The sequence below is a fragment of the Anarrhichthys ocellatus genome, unplaced genomic scaffold, assembly GCF_004355925.1.
Source record: "Anarrhichthys ocellatus isolate YVR2014 unplaced genomic scaffold, GSC_Weel_1.0 scaffold15, whole genome shotgun sequence".
NCBI classification, from domain to species: Eukaryota; Metazoa; Chordata; class Actinopteri; order Perciformes; family Anarhichadidae; genus Anarrhichthys; species Anarrhichthys ocellatus.
The window spans coordinates 7083840-7108091 of NW_022280045.1; the positions used below are offsets into that span (position 1 = coordinate 7083840).

General features: G+C 40.6%; 2 protein-coding genes across 2 annotated transcripts; one reads left to right on the forward strand and one right to left on the reverse strand.

The window, feature by feature from the left end:
* Positions 1-15255: 15255 nt before the first annotated feature.
* On the reverse strand, positions 15256-17539 carry rps28 (ribosomal protein S28). The gene is made up of 4 exons (XM_031855053.1): positions 17470-17539; positions 17129-17176; positions 16515-16637; positions 15256-15368 (listed from the first exon to the last, which is right to left on the reverse strand). The coding sequence occupies exons 1-3, from the start codon at positions 17506-17508 to the stop codon at positions 16515-16517; spliced, it is 210 nt and encodes a 69-aa protein (XP_031710913.1). The 5' UTR covers positions 17509-17539; the 3' UTR covers positions 15256-15368.
* A 1372-nt stretch (positions 17540-18911) lies between these two features.
* Positions 18912-24252, forward strand: LOC116387620 (potassium voltage-gated channel subfamily V member 2). Its single transcript, XM_031854881.1, has 4 exons — positions 18912-19450; positions 19559-20192; positions 21409-21534; positions 23802-24252. The coding sequence occupies exons 1-4, from the start codon at positions 18912-18914 to the stop codon at positions 24135-24137; spliced, it is 1635 nt and encodes a 544-aa protein (XP_031710741.1). The 3' UTR covers positions 24138-24252.

Below are 24252 nucleotides of genomic sequence, written 5' to 3' on the forward strand. Positions count from 1 at the left end.
CGAGACTCAATATTACAACTCGTCCACCATCAGATAGGGCACACGTTTACATTATCACACATCAACCATGTCTTTGGGATGTGTCACCTGCTGCCCACCTCACTTATCTTGGATTAAGCCAAATGTCACCTGCCCTACATGTACGTTCACATTAACAATGGCTCTGTTACATTAAGCGTCCCAGAAAGGCATGTCAGGGAGTCGGCTTGCATAATGCCGGGATCCTGAAACTGGTACTCCTCAATGGAATGCAGCCATAGTTAATTATTACTCCTGCTAATGTAACATTGTCACTGTTTGAACTGTTTCACTCAAAGTGATGCGTTTAGGGATTTGCAAGGTACATTTTCGATATTTCCATTTAAAGGAAATCACATTGTCGTCATAAACTAAGATTTAAATTCAACAGCCTTTATTTTCTGTCAAAAAACAGAATTAAATCAGTGAGGAGAGACAGACATGGTTGCAGATAAGCAGGTCCTGATTCCTACACACCATACAGGCATGCAGAGGAGAACATTTGCCTTGAACCAGTTCCCATTCAATATGTTGAGAACATCAGGCAGCCAGCTAAGACACACTACTGCCTCCCAGTGGTGCAAAGCGAGAGCAATATCGTGTCTGTTTGTTCAGCGTGACCCCTGACCATTTTACCCCTGGGGCCCTCTTAGGGTCTGTTCTGCTATTGTTGTCCCAGCAGCCGCATGCTGAATACGACATGGCACCGAAGCAAATGAAAAACTGCAGTTTTTCTTTCAGCCTCCAGCAGTCCTGAGAGACGAGGTGGGATTATTTCCCCCCTCTGGTTTGGTTTCAGAGCAAACAGCGAGCAGGCTGAGAGGATATGAGAGATTTCCTGCGAGGACTCAAACACGCTGTCCCTCAGACAAGGATGGTCCCCATTTGGCATCAGTATGTAGAGACCTTTTCAGTTCCCACACAAATGTTTGACTTCTGCCTTTTTCGTGACGCCAAAACTTTTAAAGGTCTTCGTGTGCTTAGCTTTTTTATGATCCTGTAGAATTTGCCAAAATAAGCACTGTACAATTTCTTCTCTTTGAGGTCAAAAACCAAAGTCACACAAGACAAGATGAAAGACAATGTGCCCCGGTGCCCTGTTTGTGCAGCTGACTTTAATCAACACATAGACACACTTCAAGTTGCGTGTATCTTTCGTGCATGCTTGGATGCACGTCCGTCTCCTTGTACATTCCTTACGTCTCATGCTCAGCATACACATGCACAGACATGTGTTACATAATACAGATGAATGTGTCTTCATTATTGCTTCATCCTGACTAGTTCGGTTTTCGTTTGCCATGAGATAGTTTTACTCCTTGGACTGGTCATGAGGAACACGCTCCTGCTGATTGACATTCCATATACATCCTCACCTCTCCACACTCTTCATGCTGTTCCGTCTGTGCTTTCACTGCTGCTGGACTTAATGAGTGTCCCAGCTGGCAGGAAGCAGAAAAAGTACAGAATGTACATATATCCCAATTTGGATATTATAAATATGTATTGACCCTGGTTGACCTCAGCAGCTGTGTATGCTGTCATTCTTCATAGTGCTGGAAATCTAAGCTGATTTACTGTATTTTTGAGTTAGGGACCCCCCCCTCCCTGAACATTGAGCAAACAAACACTGCCCATGTACGAATGAAAACAGTATTAGGCTGTTTGCAGTGACCTATATTTAGGAAAGACTTCACTGAAGAAAATATTCTTTTTCGTGAGTTGGGAGACAGGTTGCACGGATAAATTGAGTCTTTTCTGCCTGCTAGCCTTGATCTGGAAGTTAAAACAGTTACACAACGACTGTAAACTTGACTTAATATGTTTGACATGCAAGACACCAAACAAGCTGATAGCTTACTGTAGCCTACTGAAGAATTACAACTGAGGTTTAAAGTAAAAGCTCCAGGAAATACATTTTCGCACGTTTCCATTCTTGCCGAGAGTTAGATGAGAAAATCGATTCCACTCTCATATTCGTCCCTTAATTGTGTAGCTACAGGAGATGGTTAGCTTAGCTTAGTATAAAGAGTGGAAACGGGAAAACAGCTAGCCTGTTGGTTTTACAATTAGTTTTTGCTTTTTACAAATTAAACAACGTGACAAAAAGTCTTGATTACGGGGCTTTAGATGTGCTTGTAGGCTGATTTTGGACCGAGTCAGTACATGTTTCACCCTGTTTCCAGTCTTCACGCCGCAGAGGGACAGAGTTCCAGAGAAGACACGCGGCAATCCGGAAATTATGTTATAACCTAAATGTTTGCGTTTAAGGCCGAGTTCACAGGTCGGGAGGTAAGCATAACACATCAAAGATCACATAATCGGGTGTGGTTGTGATTACCATTATTGTACCTCAGGATAGTTTTTAAAACACTACATCTTAATAAAGGGTTGACTAAAAGCAAGCTAGTGATATGCTAAATGCTAACATGGTTTTGGTGTATCCTCCAGCTTGCATCACGTGCACACGTGCACTTGCACTTTGCGGGAAGCACAACCCGTGATTGCGTAATTTTCCGGATGCACGCCTTGCACCTGCTTTACTACTGCGACCATAAAGCTACACTTTAAAACTGTAGTCTATCCATTGCTGTAATATGTGTGTTTATGGCTGCAGCTGCTGTGGGGTTGACATTGATTACATGTCCGTGTTCTCGGCTTTGATGATGTTTTATTCTACTGTTGTTTCTAAAAGAAGAAGTTTCGTCCACAGCTTGTTTTTTACTGTTGATCATTTTTGTTAAATTGTTTGAGTTTAGTCTCTTTCCTGGTTAATTCTTGTCAGGCCACACTGAGGAAGACAGTTGTATATTGATATAATTGATAATCAGTTGTATGCACAGACTGTAGAGTGGTGCCCAGTTGGACGAAAGGGTTGTTGCTGATGTTGACTCCAGTACAAGTTGAAATTTATTGCAATCTATTTTGTAGCCTCCCCCCCTTTTTAACGCAGTATCATTTACTTTTACATGACACAAGTACTTTTACTTGAGTACAATAGTACTCTTTCCACATCTAGTTAAAAAATGAAGTCGCAGCAGTATATGCTATAGTTTAGCATAAAAACTGGAAATGGGGAAACAGCTATTCTGTCTCTGTCCAAAGGTAAAAACATCCACCTACCAACACCTCTAAAGCTCTCTTAATGAGACATAAGCTTTATTTAGTTTGTTTGATAAGTACAACTAAGCAAACAGGCAGACGTGACTGTGTCATCGATTGTCTCATCTAACTCTCAGCAAGAAAGTGAACAAGCATATTTCTCAAAATGTCAAAATAATCATTTAACTTTACACTAAAATATTGAAGTATTTTTGTCATAACAACATCAAAAGCACGTATTTATGAACATAACGAGAAACCCTGCAGTAGTGTAGCTCAGATAAAAATCCCTCTGGAGACCAAAACAAGTTACCAAGGTCAAGGATGAATTCCATGCTAAATTCAGAAGCCATAAATAACTCAAACTCATATCTACATTGCCTGGGGATTCTGCTCAAATGAGGCAGCTGTGGGTGCTAAACGAGCTCTCCAGAACCCATCTCTTACATTTCATGGACCCAAACCTCAGATGTGATACGCAGTAGCTGGTTAGTCTCCCCAGAGTTTCAGAGGACACATTCCCCCCCCCCCCCCTCTTTGTCCTCATAAGTGATCCCCTATGTATGTACCCCAGTTATCAAGCCTGATTCCCATGAATTCCTGGCCTCCTTTGGGAAGTTTCAAACACGCATACTGTGTTTACCACAGAGTAAGCAGCACTCAAGGCCACTGGGTGTAGGTTACTGATCACAGGGACACTAATTCATTGCCCCATTCATTTTAATTAACGTGAGTGGGGCTGAAAGCAGGTCGGATGGAGGAGACACTTAAACTGAAGAGGGATCTGACTGTGAATGTGGCCTGTTCTGGGAAAAATGTGTGTAACTGGCAGACAGCCTCTTACTGTCGAGTGCTAAGCAGATGGTGGTTTGGAGAAGAAAAATGAAGGAGGGCTGGAATTACAAAGTGTTCTTCTAGAACAGTAGGGGGTTTGACCCATAACTATACAACAGCAGCTGTGCACTCTCTAGCACTGACATTTCTGATGAAATAATGCACTTTTGTCTCTTATTTCTGTTCTAAAAGGACAATGCACTCCACGTTTGTTTGCAAAATCTGCCTACCAGCACTGCCGAAGCTCACCAATTAACACATTATATCTTGTTTGTTTAAAACAGTAAAACAGTGACACATTTTGATATGATTTTACCGTTCTCTGCCCATAAAACCACAACGAACTAAACAAATAAGATACAAACAAAACATGTTAATAAGGGAAATTTAAAGGTCCCTTCATATTGTTTGACTTTGTTCCCTTCAGACAGGGCCAGGCTAGCTGTTTCCCCCTGTTTACAGTCTTTGTGCTAAGCTAAGCTAACCGGCTGCTGGTATTCGAGAGTGATTACGATCTTCTCACTTAACTCTCTGCAGGAGTGTGTATTTCCCTGGATGTCAAACTCTTCTTTTAATATTACCTTTATTGAAGGGCGTTGTATTGTGTCTGGTTGTTATTTGACACAAGAGTTTTTTCTATAACAAGACATTTATTGGCAAAGCCACCTATGCCCTTGAAGAATGATCAGATGTCACGTTGAGATAACAACCCCTGACCATCTGTTCTCTGCTGGGTCTCTAATGACTGCCCTGATCCATGTTAATCTCAAATCCCGAATCCTAATTGAAATTGAATAGCCTCACGGAGTGCTTTCAGCTTTGTGTTTTTCTCTGTTTTCACAAGTAAGTGTAGCAACAGGTCGTTTTGGAGGTACAAGAAAACCTTATTTTGACTCCTCAGCAGTCCCGGGAGAGCTAAAATTACCTGTTGTGGTGTTTTGTGTTGTTGTGTTTTACTCCAGAGTCTAATTTCCAACTAGAGATGCCCCTCATGTCCCACTGACTCACTCAATAGCTATTTAAACACTGGCGTAAATGACGGGTCAAAGCAAACTTTCGTAACTAGAAGGTTAGAGTAACCTCTCATGGTTGAGTTTGTTCCTGTTAAATATTGACCCAGCTGTGCAGTGTGTTTAAATTCTGCTGCATGTAAATTATACTGTGCTTGTATTCAAATTCACACAATCCGACACCACCTGAGAGATCAAACCTGAACACTCAGTAGATAAACAAAACAGACAGACATCAACAGATCCTTTAACCCAGATAACATTTATGTTAAGTTACATTCATGTTAGATTACACCATTTTATTTGCAATATTTCACAAGCAGTCTGGAAAGCACCTGCTGAATATATATTGAGTGTTTCTCAACCACTATTCAGTACAGATATATGTTAACACCATGTTAAAGGAATACTGCAGCAATTTGGGAAATTTGCTTTCTGGCTGATAGTTTGTGGAAACTTCGTATTTGGTCTGTAATGTAAATTTGAAACTCTGCCCAGCAGCCGTTTAGCTTAGCTCAGCATACAGACTGAAAACAGGGGGAAACAGCCAGCCTGGCTCTGTCCAAAGGCAACCAAATCCACCTGCTAGAACCTCTAAATCTCATTAATTAACATGTTGTTTCTTTACTCTGCACAAAATCCAAAGTGTAAAAAACGACAAGATAGCTGATTCCCCCTAATTCCAGTCTCTGTGCTAAGCTAAGCTAACCGGCTGCTGGCTGTGTAGCGTCATATTTAACAGACAATGGTCTCTCGCAAGATAAGACAAGATAAGAAGCGGAAATGCATATTTCCCTAAATGTTATACTATACTATGGTTCTCTTGCTCAGCAGTAACTTAACTGCGAGCAAGTACGCAGCCTAGTCTCTCAGGTGAAGTTGAACCTGAAGCTACGTTAAACTCACAGGTCTCATCAGGTAAAACTCTCATAAAACAAGCCGGATCACGTCACACTTGCCCTCAGTGCCACAGAAGCAGTTTTACCTCTGGAACAATACACGACTGTGTCATTGCAGCCAGTATGCTGTGCCAGTGTTCATGTCAGTCCAGGGGTACAGAGTCCACAAAGATTTGTTTTTACAGTGTTTACTTAAGGACGTGTGCTTCAGGGCTTCAAACCGTTTCTTTCTGTAGCTCTGCACAACAGGCCTCATTGTTGTCAACAGTCACGGCATCTGACCCTGTGTATCAGCTCGCCACTTTTTCCCGTCTGTCTGCACACCTGCTATTTGTGCTATGACATTGTGGTGCAGGGAAGAGATATTTTTTTACAAGCCTCATGCATTGCAGGGGATGGAGCCTTAAAAAAAAACTAATTAGTGGCTTGTTTTTCTGACCTTTGCACAATGAAGCCACCATGTTTTGCACTTTCGCTTACATGAAAGTAAATCAAGTCATCCTTCAAGTTGCCTTCTCTTAGTTTTACTCTTTATTTATTGTCGGTTTCTGTAGTTCATTGCTCTTGCTCACACAAATATACAATTGTATGCCTACATCCAAAGCTATTAGTTTCAAAATGTACCTCTTTCAAGGTCTTCTATATTTGAGCATCCGGGATCAGATTTACTGTTATTTCCTGAACAGCAGTGAATTAAAGCCTTGTGCTTTTGCAGGTAAACATAATTATCATTTTTCGGCTGAGAAATGTGCCATGCACGCCATGTTTTTAATCTTTTTTTTTTTCCAGCATTCCCCCCCCTTTCTAAAGCTCCCGTCATTGCTGCGAGCTGTGAAAACGTGGCTTTCTCTCCTCGAGCCTAATTGGACCAGCCTCAATTACTTGCTGCAAACAAGGATACTCTTTGGAGAGGCTGGGTGTACTACAGTTCAGTATTTGGAGGCGGGACAGAGAGGGTAAAAAAAGTTTGAGAGCCTTGTAAGAAAGAGAGGGACAGAAACCAACAGAGGCGAGAGAAAGAGAGAGGCAGGGAATGTCTTCTAGTTACCTTTGGGGTGATTTTCTTCTTGGCATCCCCTCTGCGTCCTATGGGCCCCATTAGTAAATAATAGGGCCATGACCCGTATCGTAGCCGGGTTCAGAGTGTGTAAATCAGAGGCCTCTCTCCCCCCAACAGCTCCATGACCTCCCTGCTGCACATCCTGTTAACCAGCATGGGAGGAACAAGGCCCAAAGCCTCCTGCCAAGTTCCTCCAATTGCAAAGAGCCAACTGACACCGGTCCAGCAAGATGATCCCGTTTCATAATCTGTGAAGAGTTTATAAAAGACATGACTGGAGATAAATTCTAACATTTGTCAAACCACTGTCATATAGTGGAAGAAAGTAAATAAGTGCATTAGGCAATTACTGTTTCGAGTATTTCCATTTCATGCTCTGTGAAAGTTGTACTTTTACTCCACTACATCTATTGGAGAGCTACAGTCCCTAGTTGCCTTATGAATTAAAAAAATCTGTTTATAATATATAATGCATTGTTACAGATTAAAGTACCAAATAGTATATTAAGCAGTTAAAAGTGATTTCACCTTCATCAGCTTCAGCATGAAAATGCTGTCAGCACATTAAAACAACCTCCAATAAACGCAGCCAGTATTATACCAAGATTCAGATGATTTACTGTATTTAGGTAACTATCTTTATAATTACGTATTTTCACAGCCGTGTATTTAAATACAGAAATGATGTGTAAAAGGGTTAGGTTAACCCTCACCCTTTTATTTTTAGACGGAGCCATTATTTTACTTGAAATGCATTATTTATGTATTTCTATATATTATTTATAATCCATCCAGTTAAATTGGAAAACTGAGAATAATAATTGTTAAAATATAATTGATGTGTACTTTCTTTATTTGATTTGACAGTTGTTGACTACACACAGACGTTGTTACTATATATATGGCACTAAATAGCGCAAATTAGATATTGCCTCAGAGCTGTCCAGGTGTCTTCTGTGGAGTTGTTGAAAACAGTAGGCGCAGGTTAAATTCAATTCAATTTATTTTTGTATAGACCAAAATCACGAATCACAAATTTGCCTCAGAGGGCTTTACAATCTGTACACATACGACATCCTCTGTCCCAGGACCCTCACATCGAAACAGGAAAAACTCCCCCAAAAACCCCTTGAAGGGGGAGACGAGAGGAAGAGACCTGTGGGAGAGCAACAGAGGAGGGATCCCTCTCCCAGGATGGACAGAAGTGCAATAGATGTCATGTGTACAGAATGAACAACATTTACAGAGTTACAACACATTCAATGTACAGTATATGACAGAGCCACGGCAGGAGGCAAGACCAGGGTCCAGGTATCGCCAGGATCCATAGAAACCTGCGAGGTGGGAAAGCACAGAGACTCCGGGGAAGGAGCAAAGTCAGTAATGTGCGTTAATGGTACCGCGAGGAGAGAAAGCACAAATATCCTTAAATCATTATGGTGGCACCAAACATACTAAGCCAAATTACAAAAAGTACTAACGGACAATATCTATTCTGAATCCAATGTTACAGGTCAGATATGCTACTGGTTTACACGACAGGAGTTTGGTGAGAGTATATTACCCCATCATCTTACATCGGACACCTGAAGTACCCTCACGCAGGCTAACATATGACATACTTGAGGAAGAAGACTGACCGCCCACTATTAACACTGACAGCAGCCTGTTGACCCACACAGCGAACCATGCAGGATGTAAGAACTGTCTCTCCCCGACAGTTCAAACGCTCACCGTCAGCATCAGAACAAGCAGCCATGGAATCTCTTGATGCATATGCCACAATTGCGGCAGTGGCCAATGCCCAGTGCCAGATATAAATATGATCCATAACCTGTGAGTGAATCAGAGCATAAAGACACTGTCCTAATGTAGGAGGTTAGAGTAACTCCCAACATTTGACATAGTTAAATTATTAAGTTAATTATTTTACAACTGTATGATTATAAATACTATATTTCAAAAATATCCCTCCTACAAGCAAAGCTCTCTAAGTTAATCGAAGTACCCTAACGCATGTTGGCACATGATTTAAATACAGACCGCCCTCCATCGACACTCTTGAAACAGCAGTCCAACACAGCGACATGTCACCATGCAGGAGTTAAGAGACGCGACTGTCTCTCCCCGAGAAGCCTGGGAAATGAATCTTGCATATGACTATAGCAGAGGCAAAAGGTCTTTGTGACACGTCAACATTCTAATTCTTTTCCAGAACAAGCATGTTCCATCCAGCATGTTCCATCCAGCATTCCATTCTCTTCTCGTTTGCATTTTTTGAATTATTTTAAGAGTTCTTTTATGAATTCACTGTTTGCTAGTTCAGCGATCACCATGTTTTCCATGGCACAGTTTTCACAAAACCCCACACATCATGACCCATTTACAGTACGATGTGAAAAGATTGTACAGACTCTTTTTGTGACAAACGTTTCGCTCAGGAACTGGTAGTGCACTTACGCGATCTAAAACTCCGACCTAAGTTGAAAGGACGCGCGGATCCGGGCCAGAAATAATGGCTGCTGACGGGCCTCCAATGCCCGTCTGTTTGTTTCTTAGTTTGCTGGCACGTAACGTTACACATTATGGAGGATGAGTATCCAGCTCGCCTTCCAGCTAACACTAGAGGTCCTGAGACAGGCGCACGCTCACGCGTCACCTCCGTTGTAAATAGAGCAATCCAGGTGACAGATGGCTAACGAGCTGTTATATGTGGAGTGGATGTGAATGAGATCGATATGCTTGGTATGAAATGAATAATTAAATAAGTAAATGTAAACTAATATGCAAAGCTCCTGGTTAGCTCTAGTCGTATATTTACAAATGTTTTGTATCCAGCCATGTTCTCCTGAAGGAGAATGTCTTTGTTTGTTTGTTTCTTACATGAATGAATGGCTGAGAGATTTGTATTTAATTAACAGTATATTGTTTGCATCTTGCAATAAATATTGATATGTTCTTGATCACTTTGTGTTGTGTCTATTTGCCTTTTCTGTTCAAAAACTGTGTCTTGAGGCACTGCTGGCCCTTCAATGTCATTTATAAATGCTTTGTAAGGCATAAATAGTCCTCACTTTAGATGAGGTCACACAAAACACTTTACTAACGAGTAGTAACTACCTTAATAAATCATGAATTAATCATGAATTGCAGTATTAATATGCGTTTATAAAGCATATATTAACATAGTCCCTAACCACTAGTGTATATCTAAATCATTATATATATAAATGCATGAATAATGTCCATCTAAATAAGTTATTCATCATTTACCAACACTTTATCTTATTAATCATCTACAACTCCTTAATAATTGGTTTGTAAAATATATAATACTTCATTTACAAATGGGGAAGCCATCATTTATAAAGTATGAAAACACAATCATGAAACACATAGTAGACCAGCTTATTAATCAAGAATAAAACATTTATAACTGTTGTTATGAACTGCATACCAATGAATTATTAATGTAGGAACAATGCTTTATAAATGATGAATTAAATGTTTACTCATACTTAACTAATGCTTCATAGTGTGTAGTTATTATAAAGTGTCACCCATATTTGTTTGGCCACTGTGGGGCAGTGGAAACGAGCTCTAAGCACAGAACTGACATGTTTATCAATTGCCTATTTACACATCCAGCAGATATGGGGCAACATTGGCATAAGTGTTTCTGGCCTGTTGGAGAATGTTAGGCTGAGCTCTGTTTTTGGTCTCCACCAACTCAAAAATACTTGTCTCTTTAGCTGTTAATGCTCCACAGTGTCACTAACTTTGCTATTTGGTGGTGCTGGGCAGCTAGCGTTGTAGTTGTAGGCTGGAAAACCAAAACAACGAACTGAAAGGCACAAACATGCTCAGAAGAGCTGACAAGAATTGCAGATTCATTTCAGCCTTCAGTATTTTAAAAGCATTAAATAAGGACGAGAATACTTTTACCATTGCTGTCATTGATAGCACTATTCCCACCTTCCAGTCACTACAGATCAGTGAGTGAAGGCAAATTAACAAAGGTGTGACCCTAGACCGAAAACAACATCCTTGTTCTGATTGATGTTTGAATGTCTGGCATAATGTCGCAGATCCCAGATACTTCCTGCAGACAGACCGACATGTGCACCGAGTTTGACCTCGGTGGCATGCATGAAATGGTAAACACATTCCACCTGTAAGTCAATATGGCTGAGTGAGGCATAGAGATAGAGAGGTGTGGCATGATGATGACAGGGGATGTAAAGTGATTCATTTGTTTTCAAGCTCAGAGTTGTTGTTGACTGGGAAGCCTTCTGAATAACATGGTTGGAATCTCCCTTTCCTTTTCTCTATCCTTGCCTCCTTCTTTCTGTTTTTACTATTAGGTCAAAGGTCAGTCAGAGAATGAAACAGGTATTCGGAAACTTTCCAAATTTCCAGCTTTGTGAATCATATATTCAGACCCAGGCTATTTTTCTGATTTGCCTCAGGGTGCAGCATGTCGACCACAGACTGCTTGGCAACTTGTTTATGCTCACATGCACCACTGGAAGTGGACTCTGCTGTAGGTGAATGCCAGCATGTGGGCTGATCTCTGTAAGATAAATATTGTTTAACCTGTTTTGTAGCCTCTATTGATACTAGATTTGTAAAAAGGTGTGAGGAAGTGCTTTTCTCTGTCTCACTGTTGACTCTATTACCGTCTCTACTTCAAGTGCCAGCATGCTTTGTCTTAGTCTTGCATGTCTTGTTTTAATTCAGCTGCCAAGAATGATTGTGTGGGTTGGTGTCAGTTTGTTTTCACATGACCTGTTAATGCTCCCTTGGCAAAAGCCAGAGTAATTCTGTAAAGTGTATGGGGCTCAAGAACTGCAGCTGCAATACTGTATGCAGTACATGCACTGTATGTATGATGGTAAATAATCTGCACTATGAGAAGAAAATGGGTACCCAGGCACGAATATACAGTCTTGTTAAGACAACCAAAATTAGAAACGTTGTCTTTTTCTTGGCACACAAGGCAGTCAATATATTTTTATGTGGGTTTTTGAAAATGGTAAACGTATTACTTATTAATTCACAATGCTGTTAAACAAATATATGAACTCCCTCATCCAAGCCCCGTTTGTATGCACATCAAAGAAAGAGGGTGTCGTAGAGCTGTGCCTGGCAGATGCACTGCTTTCACATCATATACACAGTATTGATTTTATAACTAAAATCAATTATTTTCTCAACTATAGGGCGATTGAAAGTAAGGTCAAACTGAGATGGAAAATGAGAGGTCATTAAACCTGCAGAATACAGAGAGCAGCCACATCCCAACACATAACTCAAACAGTCCTGCTTTCCTGTTCAAACACTGGACTCCTTCATCAATGTCAAGATGGAATTCACCCCAAAGCCTTCATGTTGGAAAAAAAACACCTTCAACTGAATTTTTTTAATATATAAATGTGACGTTAGATGCATTATCCAGAGTCCAAGTGTAAAGGCCGAATGGTCTTTCAGTTCTTTGATCCCCTGCATTTAAACAGAGCAATGCTAGGCCGGGATCATCAGGATCAGATTCGGCCTAATACACTGAAGCGTACGAAGGACGGTGGGAAAGAATTCGGAAAGATCATGCTAAATGGCTAAAATGTACCACTGTTTTTGCTAGAACACCCATCTTTACTCAATTTTCTGTTACTCTTTCTTAAAATGCTGGAAGAATTGCAGCAAATTGTCAACACATACTGTAAGTCACATAAAACATGCTTTGATACAGCTTGGCTATAATCAACACTTTGAAATAACAATTCACTAAATGTGTCTTGTTTCTTCAGCATCTCCATGGGTTCAGTCCCAACCGTTGATGCTGAAGCCATGAACTCAGTCCCAACCGTTGATGCTGAAGCCATGAACTCAGTCCCAACCGTTGATGCTGAAGCCATGAATTCAGTCCCAACCTTTCATGCTGAAGCCATGAACTCAGTCCCAACCTTTCATGCTGAAGCCATGAACTCAGTCCCAACCTTTGATGCTGAAGCCATGAACTCAGTCCCAACCTTTCATGCTGAAGCCATGAATTCAGTCCCAACCTTTCATGCTGAAGCCATGAATTCAGTCCCAACCTTTGATGCTGAAGCCAAGAAGTCAGGCAGCCAACAGGTAAGTGGTTGTGAATTGCGGTGGAAACTTAAGAAATGCCACCCAAATTGGCTTCAGTTATGATTTTCCTTTCATTTATTGGACTTTTATCATCCATGTGAAAACAAGTTGAAGTTATGGAAAAGGGGGCTGGAAAAGGTTCTTTAAGCAGCTGGTTTCGAAGTAACTCATCCTTCAAGACTAAAGTGGGTGAAGTGATCCAGTAACTGTGTGAGATTAGTGGAGTCAACATGAACTCTAAAATCAACTAAGAGTGATGCTGCCCTCTGTTGGACAGAATAGAACCTGAACAACGGGAACATGGTAATAAAAATGTCCTTTTCTCTCGATGTCTAGAGAACTGCAGAACAGAAAGTAAGTACAAAATAACTATTATAATAACTGATTATGACGAATTACCCATTTCTGAATGTTTGACAGATTTGTTGATTTGCAAGCATAATGTATTGATGCAAGAGGTAAGGATATAATATTTGGGGGTATTTTTGCCTTTAACTGCCAGAGGACAGTGTAGGAATAGGACGGGGAGTGAGAGGGGTATGACATGCAACAAAGGTCCCAAGGCTGGAATCAACCCGGCAGGTCGAGGCTACATGGCATGTGCTGTAACCACTCGGCTACCAAGGAGCTCCAGGTGGGGCTTATTTTGATTACTTGATATACCGCTGAGAAGGAAATGATAGAATGTGACCTGGAAGCTCAGATTTACACAAAGGATAGAATGACTGCTAGTCTGCGACTGGAAATTGACACTTTAGTACAAAGGTGGTCTTGTTTTACACTGTAGTACCACCAGAAAAGCCATTATGTTCATCTGTAACTCTGCTCTTTATTATTACTCTTATTTGTGTGTAGTGTTGTGTGAGGGCTTATTTACCCTACGAGAGAGCTGCGCTCCCTAAAATCAGGGTTGCTTGTGGTTCCTAGAGTCTTAAAAGGTAGGATGGGAGCCAGAGCCTTCAGTTATCAAGCTCCTCTTTTGTGGAACCAGCTTCCCGTTTGAGTCCGGGGGGCAGACACACCCACCACATTTAAGAGTAGGCTTAAGATTTTCCTTTTCGATAGTGCTTATAGATAGGGCTGGCTCAGGTTTGCCTTGGATCAGCCCCTAGATAAGCTGGTATAGGCTTAGACTACCGGGGGACCTCTTCTTCATCTCTTTCTGTATGAATTGATGTCCCATTAATGCTCATTACTAACTTTGCTTCTTCCCCAGAGTCTTTGTGCTTTCTCGCCTCACATGTTTCCATGGATCATGGTTATATCTAGACCCTGGTCCTTCCTCCCACCATGGCCCTGCTGACTCCCACTGCTAATATCACTTTTATTATTACTCACATTAATATTTTATATTACCTATAACATTAACGCACATTGCTGACTTTGCTTCTTCACCAGAGTCTCTGTGCTTTCTCGCCTCAAAGGTTTCTGTGGATCCTGGACCCTGGTCTTGCCTACTGCCGTGGTTGTCATATGCATTGAATGCGTTATAACTGTTATGCTGTTCATTCTGTACACATGGCATCTATTGCACTTCTGTCCATCCTGGGAGAGGGATCCCTCCTCTGTTGCTCTCCCACAGGTCTCTTCATCTTTTCGCCCCATTAAAGGGGTTTTTGGGGAGTTTTTCTGATGTGAGGGTCCTGGGACAGAGGATGTTGCATGTGTACAGATTGTAAAGCCCTCTGAGGCAAATTTGTAGTTTTGCGCTAAACAAAATAAATTGAATCCGATTATGTTCAGCTTTAATCAGAGGAAATTTAATTTTTTTGATAGTTTGTGTTAATGAATAGGTATATTATACAATATATTAATTAGGTGTAGTAAGTAACCAACTGTAAAATAAAAGAAAAGAGAGCGGCTGTATAAATTAGCATCGAATGTTAATACTCATGTACCTCAATTGTAGTTGTGTTACAGCACTTGTTCATATTTACAGCCCTCCACTGACTTAACTAGTTCATGTTCAAATTAACCCGATTTGATACGTAAAGGGATCATAATTAAGTAATTTATTACTCCAGTTTGCAGACGATTTTAGCATCGTAGTGCTAAATATTTAGTATCATAAATGAATAAATAAAATCACATTGCCTTTATACCTCGACCACAACTTAAAAATCTATAACTATGAGAAAAACTTGTCAGTTCACTGTTACAACTCTTTACTGGACACATACAGTAAACACAGGACATCCACTCATCTTAATAACCAAATTTATTTCAACGCATCTGATCAAGTGAGATTGAAGGCCATTTCAAGTGAAACCGACAGCGTCTTCTGCTTCACAGGATTGGACTCTTCAGCGGACACTGTGAAGAGAAGAAATCAGTCACACACCATCTCAACAACATCAACCATTCAACTCAACCAGACGAAAAACCAACCCTTTAAATGCCTCTGTACAGAACAGGAAAGAAGCAGGGTTCTAAGTTCATGGAATAGACTAAATCTCATTTGTAATATTGTGACTCAATGATACGTCTGCTACTTCTTTATTAACTCAGCCACCTGTTGACTGCATTCGTCTGGTGTTCCAGGAGGAAATTGAGAGACTAGAGCGCAGTCCTGATGACCAGCTCAGAGAGAACCACAGAACTAAACCCATGTGAGGTCACGGCTGAAATGCACCGCAAACCACAAGTCACGTGACTTAACTGAATTCAATTTGGATAAAAAAACAAAACCTAATTTGTTTCCGGGCCATGATTGGTTAGTTGCAACACTACAATGCAAAGATACATTTTCCAGCTGCATAGTCCTGCATCAACGTGCAGTCAGCAATGCATATCAGCTGCAGTTGGGTTAAATTCATTTACCAGTGGTAAGCAATCCGACATCATCAGGGCTCAGAGAGGGCCACAGATACACTTACTAAGAAAGATGAACTCTGTTACGTAACTCAATATAGGTCAAAACGCTCTGCAATAATCCTCCATTTGAGAGGATTAGTGTTCAGTTTTTGTAGACGCTGTGTCAGGAGCTCTGTATTAAATTCTGTGGTTATTTGAGGCCACAAACTGGTGTTTTTTGTGTCCACATATATATCGAAATATGTTAAAGTTGTGTCCATGCTTTTTACATACAGAGGACAGGACATTAGAAAAACCTTTCAATAAAACACTGATTTTAGTCTCAAATTAAGATTTTTCATACAAAACATTTTTTGCAGGGGTGCAACGTTGCATTGCTTTATATCGTACTGCGGTTCAACTTCTTTCTGGTCACTGACCAACGACCATACACCGACACGCTGTCTTGCAACACCATTATTTCCATTATCTATTAATCAATACTTTGTGTATTCTATTAAATGATACAAGACAAGTGCCTACTTGAAATAAAGGCCCCAACCAACAGTCTTCAAGATGGCCGACAGTTTAGGCGATGCCAACTGCCCTGAAACACCTATTAGTGAATGCAGGCCGTCAGCTGTGGCTGAATTTGTGCTCCCTCACCTATCGCAGCCTTCTGGCTTCTCTTTCGGACTCCAGAAGTGTCAGCACATCCCCTTCTCTGACGGGGCCCTTCACGTTCCTGATGATGGAGCGGTTGCTGTCGTCCATGAACTCAACACGGACCTGCAGCCGGATCAGATTAAGTGACACGATTAGAAAAGAATACAAGTTAATGTGTTGAGAGGTATAATCTGACACAAAGTCAGTGGTCCATTCTCATATCTACAGATATTAAGGATGAATGCTAACGTGATGTAAAATTAAACAAATACAGAGTGTAGGATGTGATCTTTTTTTATAGTTTACCTGAAATATTAACAGTTAAGCCATTTAGTAGAGCTCAACCACCAACTTTAAACATGATAGTTCCCAAGAGGAAAGCTGTCTTGCATCAAGGTTTAATGGGAAACACGCAGACATGACATCAGGACACGTACAGCTAACGTATTAATCTATAAAGTAAGATTTTTACGGACCTACTGTAACGTTTCTTTAAATTAGGAGGTAACGTTAATTGGTGAACTCGACCCAAAGACTGATCGGAGAGAGTCCGTGTATTTTAAATGGTATAAACCGCTAACTTTCAGACATCATTGGTATCAGGAGAACGTTACCTGTGTACATTGTCCCTGGGAACCAGTTCTTCCGAGCACCTTGGTGACCTGAAGAAAACATATATACAAGTTACATTAACGCAATATAATAGCATACATCGTGTTTTCTGATGTGAATAAAAAAAAAAGTCCTAACAGTCTACAACAGGCTAATAGCGAAGAAGCTAACAGATCGTAGCATGGACGGGCCTCCACGCTGAGAGCACGAGAGCCGTCCGCTAAACGATGTATAAAAGTAAATGTAGCTTCACTGTTTTGGAACCGTATGGAACATTAGTTGTTCGTGTAGCAATTTATCCGTTCGGATACGATTATCTTTAACATATTAAGTCTTTTCTTACTCTTGCGAGCTTGATCGGCTGCACGCGGCTGGCGTCCATGTTGTCAGGTTAGACCGGAAAGGAAGTCACGTGGTGCACGGCGGTGATATATGGCAACTGTAATTCTAATTTTTTTTCAAATGTTATAATTTTAAATAAACTGATATTACATTTTAAAACCACTGATGGAACTAAATATTGAAAAGGATACCTGAAATTATTAATTTTAATTTTAGTTGAATTTAAGATTCCCACTTCCTTTTCCGGCGAATGGCCAATACCATTCACACAAACTGTCATGGGTGGAAACAAGGGGCATACCATTAGACACGGTGTTGTAGTACTTTTTAATCAAACCACTCATTTTAACTTTACAGTGTGAAATGTTCAAGCCAATTACTTGTCTCTGTTTGTTTAACCCCTATTTTGAACATGTATGCATACAATTAATAATTACTTCCTCTTGTGTATTGAATTCTCTCAGAGACAATCTTTCAGTTCTCTGATTAGGATGTCTGTAACACACACCACAGATTGTGTTTACCTGCAGGACACTTGAGACTATGAGACAATCCAATACGCTACATGATTAGCAATCTGAACTTGATCGATTTTTGCATCACAGTGATTGATACAGTGTGCCATAAAATAGCCTACATGTTTGTTTTCGTGGCATGTTCACATACAGTGCATGTTTTACTCCCATTTTAAGATATAGATTCAGTAAACCAAATCATAGTTTGGTCTATACAGTCAGTAGGCTATTATCATTCAATGTCATGTAATCAAAATTGACTTCATTTTGAATTCCTTGACTATGTTTGGACAAGCTAATTATCCTCTTAATCTATTATAAAGGAATCCATGCCAAATGGATTTGATTATTAAGAAAATATTTGTTGAAAACATAGACACTAACAGGGAAACGTTTGTACCATAGATACAATTCTGGGAATTGAAATACAAAGACAAGCTTATTTGTATAGTTTAGACTAAATTCAGATGTACTATAGCTGCAGCAAGAAAGTGCAATGTACTGGCAGCATTGATATAAATGTCATGTGGTAAAGCTCTGCGGAGCCTTGTTAGCAATGCAACACCGTCATCACAACACTCTCTTGGCCTTTCCTCCCCTCTCTCAGAACTCAAAGCCTTAAATCACAACACTAATCCTCGTGAACAGTATTTTTAACTTGCGTTTGGATAGAATGAACAGCAATAGGATTAGAGAGTCAGTAAAGAGGCTGAATCCCTAACTCATGCAGTTGATCTTCTTGCACGCTGAGAGACAAGCACGGTAGCATTTTCTTTATCTTCATTTCAACCTGAAAACAATCTATTCAGAGAACAATATTTTGCTTAAATGGAGATCTTGTGGAATACTATTGTTATTGTTTTTCACTGACTTGATTGGCACAACACTTTTTTTTTTTTGTTGCTTTGCTTTCTAAGGAGCCGTCACAATGGAGTTTGCAAAGCCCAAGTTGAAAGTGCTGAAAAAACGTCGCTCCAGTCTTTTTGCGACCATAAAACGGGAGATAAGTTTTTCAAAAAGCGTTGAAGATCAAGAAAGTGAATTCCCCTTTTCACAGGACAGCTCTGTGAAAGCATGGACATCTATGGACAACCTTGACGCCCCTGATCAGAAAAACAGTGCAAGAAAAAAAACGGAAAGATCAGCACCACACATAAGGAAATCAAACATTGTCAACCTCAACATAGGTGGAAAGGTGTTTCATATCCCGAAGCGTTTGGTCTTCAAACACCCAAAAACCAGGATTGGAGTCCTTGCCCTCTGTAATGATCCGGTCAAGCGTCTGACTCTCTGTGACGATTACAATGTTCAGACGGACGAGTTCTTCTTTGACAGGGACCCCAGGTTTTTCCACTACATCTTCCACTTTTATTGCAGTAATGTCCTGTGGGTGATGGATAGTCTCTGCCCTATCAACTTCGAGCAAGAGATGTCATTCTGGGGGTTGAAACTGAAGGACACTCCAAGGTGTGCTGTAGATACTTAATACTCACTATATTGTTTAGCTTGGTCTGTTGCTGTTTGTTTATTTCAAGCATTATTTGCTTAGACAATAAATGATCTTCTTCTTCTCAGGTGCTGCCGCATTCTGTTTGAGGAGAAAGTGGACGACATCAGAGACCAACTGAAGGTGAACCAGGAGTTGATTGATGAGATCAAGCCTCACCAGGATGAGGAGGGATACAAAGCCATGTTTCTTGGAGGCTTTCGGAAGATCCTCTGGGACTTGATGGAGAATCCTTACTCCTCACTATCAGCCAAAGCCTTTGCTGTGTTCTCCAGTCTCTTTGTGCTCATCTCTATTGTGGCCATGACAATGAATACAGTAAATGAACTCAGGCAGTACAAACTTGCTGGCAAAACCTACATGGAGTGGATAGAGATCTCTTCCATCCTTTTCTTCACCTTGGAGTACTTTTTGCGGTTACTCACAACATCCAACATCAAACATTTTGTGAAGAGTGGCCTCAACTTTGTTGATGTGGTGGCTGTGATGCCCTACTTCCTCCAGATCATTTTTGAGACATTTGTCATGGATTCAGAAGACGTCAGTGCAAAGGAAGATTTGAAGACTATGGCAAGGGTCAGTAAAATCAGCAAGGTGCTCAAGGTCGTCAAGTTGATGCGCATCTTCCGTATCTTGAAGCTGGCCCGTCACTCCACCGGCATGAGGGCGTTTGGTTTTACCATCCGACAGTGCTCTGAGCAGGTATGGATAAGTATGAAACAACGCAAATCTAACAGAAACACAAAAATAGGAGCTTTATTTACAGCACATGCACAAATAAAACAATGGAACTGGAGGTAACTCCCACATGAGCTAGAGTTAAAACGGCTACAATCAGCCCTTTATCAGTGGATTACATGACTAATTGTATACGAAACTCGTAGTAATGAACTCGCACAGAATTATCACCCATTTTAGCTTCTTTCAGGTTGTTTTTGTTTTCAGCCTAGAACTTTACTGTTTTGTTCTCACTGCTCTTATCAGAGTTGTTTCAGCTGTTTTTAGCTTTGTTCTATCTGCCCCACACCAAATTGAAGACAGGCAAAGTAAACTGCTAGCTGGTGAATATAAAAATGAACAGAATTTAGTGGCTAAAAGTGAATATTGGACTAATATTTATCAGGTGGCCAAACGCACAAGTCCAAATGAATTCTACTGTTGCTCCATAACTGCTGGATGTGTAGGTCTGCAACATTTTGCTAATAAGTCATCATAGTAACTTAATAAGATGATAGAATGCCAATGTTGGGTTTTGAACTTGTTTCCCTTTTCACCTGAGTGGCCAAAAAAAATCAATTGATGGAGGTTTATTGTTTACACTGGCTTTTTGCTTGCTCAGGACTAATCTCTATGAACAGATTCTGCATTCATATACGAAATCTGTAGACAACAGGACAAGATTTTGGTAGTGGAAGCGTTATGGTTTCCGTTTTTAGTCGAGTTTGGAGTTGTGTTTACCAATCACATTTGAGCAAGCTTTGATTGAATGCAGGTAAACAGTCCCTGTAGAGAGCTGCAGGACCGAAACTTTAACTAAGAAAAAGCAGCATGGAAGAGGTTATGACACGTTTCATATAGCCAGCAAGATGCCATAGTCTTGTCAGTGGTTAAGTTGAGGGGATAAACGGTCACTTAACAGCATAATAGGTTTATATATCCATAGATCGTATAAGAATTAAGGATGCTCTTCTTCTTTTCTGTTGTCCAATTTACAACTGTTCCCCCTCAGTGCTGCCACCTGTGGTGAGACGAATATAACAGATATGAGACAAACTTCTTTAAAGGCAAAACCTCAACCTTATCCAAACAAGCATATGTGTCACTCCTGTCTCAATTCTTGGTAACTACTGTACTGCTGTTTGATTTTCAAATATGAATGGGCGCTGTTGTTAACATATACCCTTGTGTCGTTCTTTAGGTTTGCTGTTTGTTTCTGTTCATTGCCATGGGCATCTTCACCTTCTCTGCTTTGATGCACTCTGTGGAGATGGATCAGCCTGGGACACCGTTCAGCAGCATACCAGATGCCTGGTGGTGGGCTGCGGTGAGTAGGATAAACTTCAACATGCAATTCAGTAAAATTTCTGGTTCCTGGAGTTTTTTCACTGGACTGCATTATAATTTGGAGCGCAGCATTTAGAGGATTTGACAAGCTCTTATGACTATCTCTGAGATTCTTCCGGATCAATTAGCCTGGTTATGAACCTTGGTAAGCTCTTCCACTTGACTGTGCTGAAGAGACCGAGGAAGAGCTCAGTAGGGGGTGTCAGTAAGATCCAGCAGTGTGGTGGCTTTCAGTTGTCAAGGATTAGGCCTAATGATTTGTGCTGCCTGCCTAGTCAGACAAGACAAAAGTGCACAGTGCTAGACAGAAGCATGTTCTGAGCTATTTTTGTGGCTCCACCAAGCAATGAACCCATGATGAGATTTTACAAAAATGAGTGAATTCTCACCTTCACTGGGCAGCAGATCTCTTACAACTAAAGAAACATGGTAACCAAATCTGTTCTCTTCTCCCAAGCTAATTATTTTCGGGCAACACACTGTTGCTGCGTTCCAAATTGCATTTGTTTTCTTTTTACTTTTACTTTTACTGCAGCTGCCCTGGCAAAGTACATACTGTTGCATGCAGTATGCATTCGATTGGGATATACTACTTCATCAAAACATTGCACCTTGAACTTTGACCCTCTTGTTCAAATATCCACTGTGCAGAGAATTGTGGGTCAGAATAGCCAGATAAGCGTGGATGTAGCGACTGGATGTAGTATGACATCCTGGTATTTTTGGCACGCTGCATATGACATACTATGTATTGGTACATACTAAATCTTTTCCTGGCATATTTAATAGTATGGTAGTGTGGGTATTCTGCTAAGTGATTGTTCGCTCTTTATAATTATGCACCTTCTACTTGAGAACATCAGTTTCCTCCTGTGAGCAGATTTGTGGCAAGGCATGTGATTTGATTACCCCATGACTGTGTCCAGCCTCAAACCTCTGCGCCCAGCCAAGATGTAACAGAGTGTAACTCACTGTAAAACAATTACGTGTTGTTTCTACATTTCTGTTTGTGTATGTAATAAACAAACAAGACACTCCATGCTAATTGCTTTAGAGGTGCTGGTAGGCGGATCTTTAACATTTTAGACATGCAGGGCCAGGCTGGATGTTTTTCACTGTGGTCTTTATGCTGGCCTAAGCTAACTGCCTGTTGGCTTTGCTTCATTTAACAGACAAACATGAGAGTGGTATCAATCTTCACATCTAACTCTCCACAAGAAAGTAAATTAACGTATTTCAGAAACTATTACATTAATTTAGAAAAATAAGGAATACTGCACTGGTTCAAGGCACTCAGTGATTGTAATGTTGAAGTAGAAAATCAGGTGCTCTTCAAGGATGGGGCTAGCAATCAAGTACAAGTAAAAAACAACAACTGTCCAACTTACATAAGAAAAAAGTCTGTGATATTAGTACGCAGCCTCTCTGGCCCTCTGATTTTAAGTTGAAAATACAAGATATATTATATACCCGGATGAAGACTTGTTAAGACGTTGGATTTCCATTATGTAATAAAGGATTTGTTACTTAAATCAGAGTGCCTTGGATGTTTTCCAGACTTACTAATATAATATAAAGGACTCATTCTTATGTAAGATATTGAAGAAAACCCAATCTGAATGCTAAAAAAGTCAATATATTCAATTCTAGTTGATAGAATTTGGCAATTGACCATGTAATCATATGGTGCAGTATATTTAGCTAATTAGCTTTCTAGTATCTGATAGGCATTGTGCAGGAAGTCATATTCAAAGGATCCACCACTTCTTTGGATTCCGTTTCTACTTAATTAATAGGGTCTTCAGTCATCAGTCTGGTTTTTAGGGACATGTGGATTTTATTCATCTGGTGGCAGCTGTTAGTTTATATGTGTCTAATCCCCTCTAATACGATGTAATGCGTCTTGTTTGTGGCAGACACAGTGATTGCATTCAAGAGATGGAAAGTGTTGCAGGGCTTTCTTGGAGGTTTATTTGATCCTGTTCATTCTCAACTTTCCAACACACCAACTGATCAGTACAATAAATATTTTTAATTGTTAGTCTCTCCATGGCCAAGGGGTTGTTTTCAGGAAGACTGAAAGGCACCATGAGGGTGAGCCCTTCATGTTAAATGTAAAAAAAGACTAAAACAACAGCCCAGGAGGATTGAGCATGGGGTGCAATTTTCTTTTGCATTTTCTGATTAAAATAGTAGAGTAGAAGTAATGCATGTAAGCTGACTCACTTTACTCTTTTCTTCCTACAGGTGAGCATCTCCACTGTGGGCTATGGAGACGTCGTCCCCATCTCCTATCTCGGCCGCTGTGTGGCGTTCGGCTGCATCTCTTTCGGCATCATCCTCAACGGAATGCCCATCTCCATCCTGTTCAACAAGTTTTCTGACTATTACGCAAAACTGAAGGAACAGGAATACACAGTTTCAAACACCGAGCGCACCTTCCAGCTCAAGAAACGTCTGAGGCGCAAGTTTGACAGCTGCTTCGAACCCCAGCCAGAGGAGTCTGATGACGAGTTTCACTATCGGCCCAGTGGCAGGCAAACTATCGACGAGAACGAGGATTCAGCCTCCCACTTGCTGTGACCTCGCTCACCCTAAATGGCTTTATTACCCACGGGTCTGGATATTGTAGGACCCCATCTGCCTCCAACTCTGAGCCTATGGGATTTAAGATAAACAATCGAGGGGAGGGGAAAAT